We start from the raw sequence: 1,746 nt of genomic DNA, 5'->3' as shown, positions 1-1,746 counted from the left end.
TAGTAGTAATTAGTAGAACAAATCATTAAACAAGTGTTTAAAAAGAATTATTTGGAATAATAATTTATTATACAACTGGTACAAAATCACATCACTTAATTTTTACTTAAAGGTGTATCACAGAGAATAGAACAATACAGAAATGGTAGTAGATTACAAGATATAACAAGTGAAACTATGTATAATTATGACAATCCTAAAACATTCAGGTATATTCAGTTTTACTCTGTCTTTGTAAACAGTCTCAATTGATAATTTCTTTAAAAACATACGTCCCAGAGCTATATGCATTGGTTAATCCTGAAATCGTATCAAAAAGATTAAACAAAAGATTTTGTAAGACCCACCCTGAATACTATTTATAAATGAGCAAATTTGCATAATATGATATATTTGATAATTTGAATCCAAAAACGTCAAATAGTTACTGGGGATCATTATAAAATTCTTCTGATTACTGGAGGATAGTCAAGCTAAATGTGTTTGGATAAAATGTTATTGCAATTTTTACTAACAGTTTCATTTAAAAGGTTACCGTTAGAAAGAATTTGGAAGAACTTTAGATAAAGGGGCATTTTTAATTCTTTTTCTATGATATTAGTGACAATTTGAATATAAAATAATAGATTTGATTCAAACCTTTTTTGTAATATATATTTAAGTAACAATTATATACATCAATACTTTATTTTTTCAGATATGATAAACCAATAGAACTATTCCCTGGTGATACTATTAAAACAACATGTACCTACAATTCATTGTCTAAAAACACTACTACTTATTTTGGTGATTCCACAACTGATGAAATGTGTTTTGGTTTTATTACATACTTTCCAAAACAAAATTTAAACATCTCGTTATGTACATCGTGGAAATCTATACCAATGTGTGTTATTCGTAGTGGCCAATCTTATAACGGCTGTTATTTGCAAGAATTCTTGAAATTCTCAGAGGCCCGATTTATGTGGTTGTTCAATGCCGTGATGGAGTTTTGTGATAAACAGTGTTCTACTCAATGTCTTGAAGTTGTGGAAGAAATTGAAACACTTCCTTGTTTAATAGGCGAATTTCGGGAATATGTGAAGCATTTTATGGAAGGTAGTCCCCAATTTAGAGAATTTTTCAAGATTTTTGAAAACTGTTTAAAAATTGTGGAAAGTAACAATCTGTCAACTGGTGTTTATCAAAATAACGATGTTTCTGTCTTGTACATACTGTTGATATTTTTTCATGCTGTATTATGTTTTATTTGTAATTAAATTGAGTATTTCTAATTTTATGTGTAACATGTTGAACTCTATTCGAAAAATAGCCACAAAACTGTGAATTTATGGTCCTCCATGTACGTCTTTTTTTAATAAGTTGTAAATGGTTATAGTCGTAAATATTTAATTTACAAACCGATAAACTCAGTTTTATATATCCTTATCTCTTTTCTGGGTTAAAACAGGCGCAAGGTAGTCTACAATAAAATGAAAACTTATGCTAGTATTATCTGTATTGAGAGGTGGTGATTGTCAGTAATTATAAAATCTACTATTAAGACTACAATTTGATATGATTCAAGGCCCTGTTCTTCGAAATGCATAAAATCTTTAGCTTGGAAACACTCCAGAAGACGAACTTTTTTATAATTGGCTGAATCATACCCTCTAGAATACAGACAGATTTAGGCCACACACAATATTAAATACTTAAATATTAAATACTCAAATATTAACTACTCAAATATTAAATACTCAA

The 1,746-nt window shown here is 28.5% G+C and overlaps 1 protein-coding gene across 1 annotated transcript in view; it reads left to right on the top strand.

Annotated features, from left to right (window-relative positions):
- The window catches only part of LOTGIDRAFT_158680 (hypothetical protein), a gene marked incomplete at both ends in the record, with an annotated part of 10,456 nt that extends 9,194 nt beyond the window's left edge, over nucleotides 1–1,262 (top strand). Inside the window, 2 exons of the mRNA XM_009052126.1 lie at nucleotides 113–209; nucleotides 698–1,262. Coding sequence (XP_009050374.1) covers nucleotides 113–209; nucleotides 698–1,262 — 662 coding nt within the window. The remainder of the gene's footprint in view (nucleotides 1–112; nucleotides 210–697) is intronic.
- Between the last annotated feature and the right edge of the window lie 484 nt (nucleotides 1,263–1,746).

Source organism: Lottia gigantea (assembly GCF_000327385.1).
Source record: "Lottia gigantea unplaced genomic scaffold LOTGIsca_18, whole genome shotgun sequence".
NCBI classification, from domain to species: domain Eukaryota; kingdom Metazoa; phylum Mollusca; class Gastropoda; family Lottiidae; genus Lottia; species Lottia gigantea.
The sequence above is the reverse complement of the archived record's forward strand: the minus strand, read 5'-3'. Positions and strand labels throughout refer to the sequence as shown.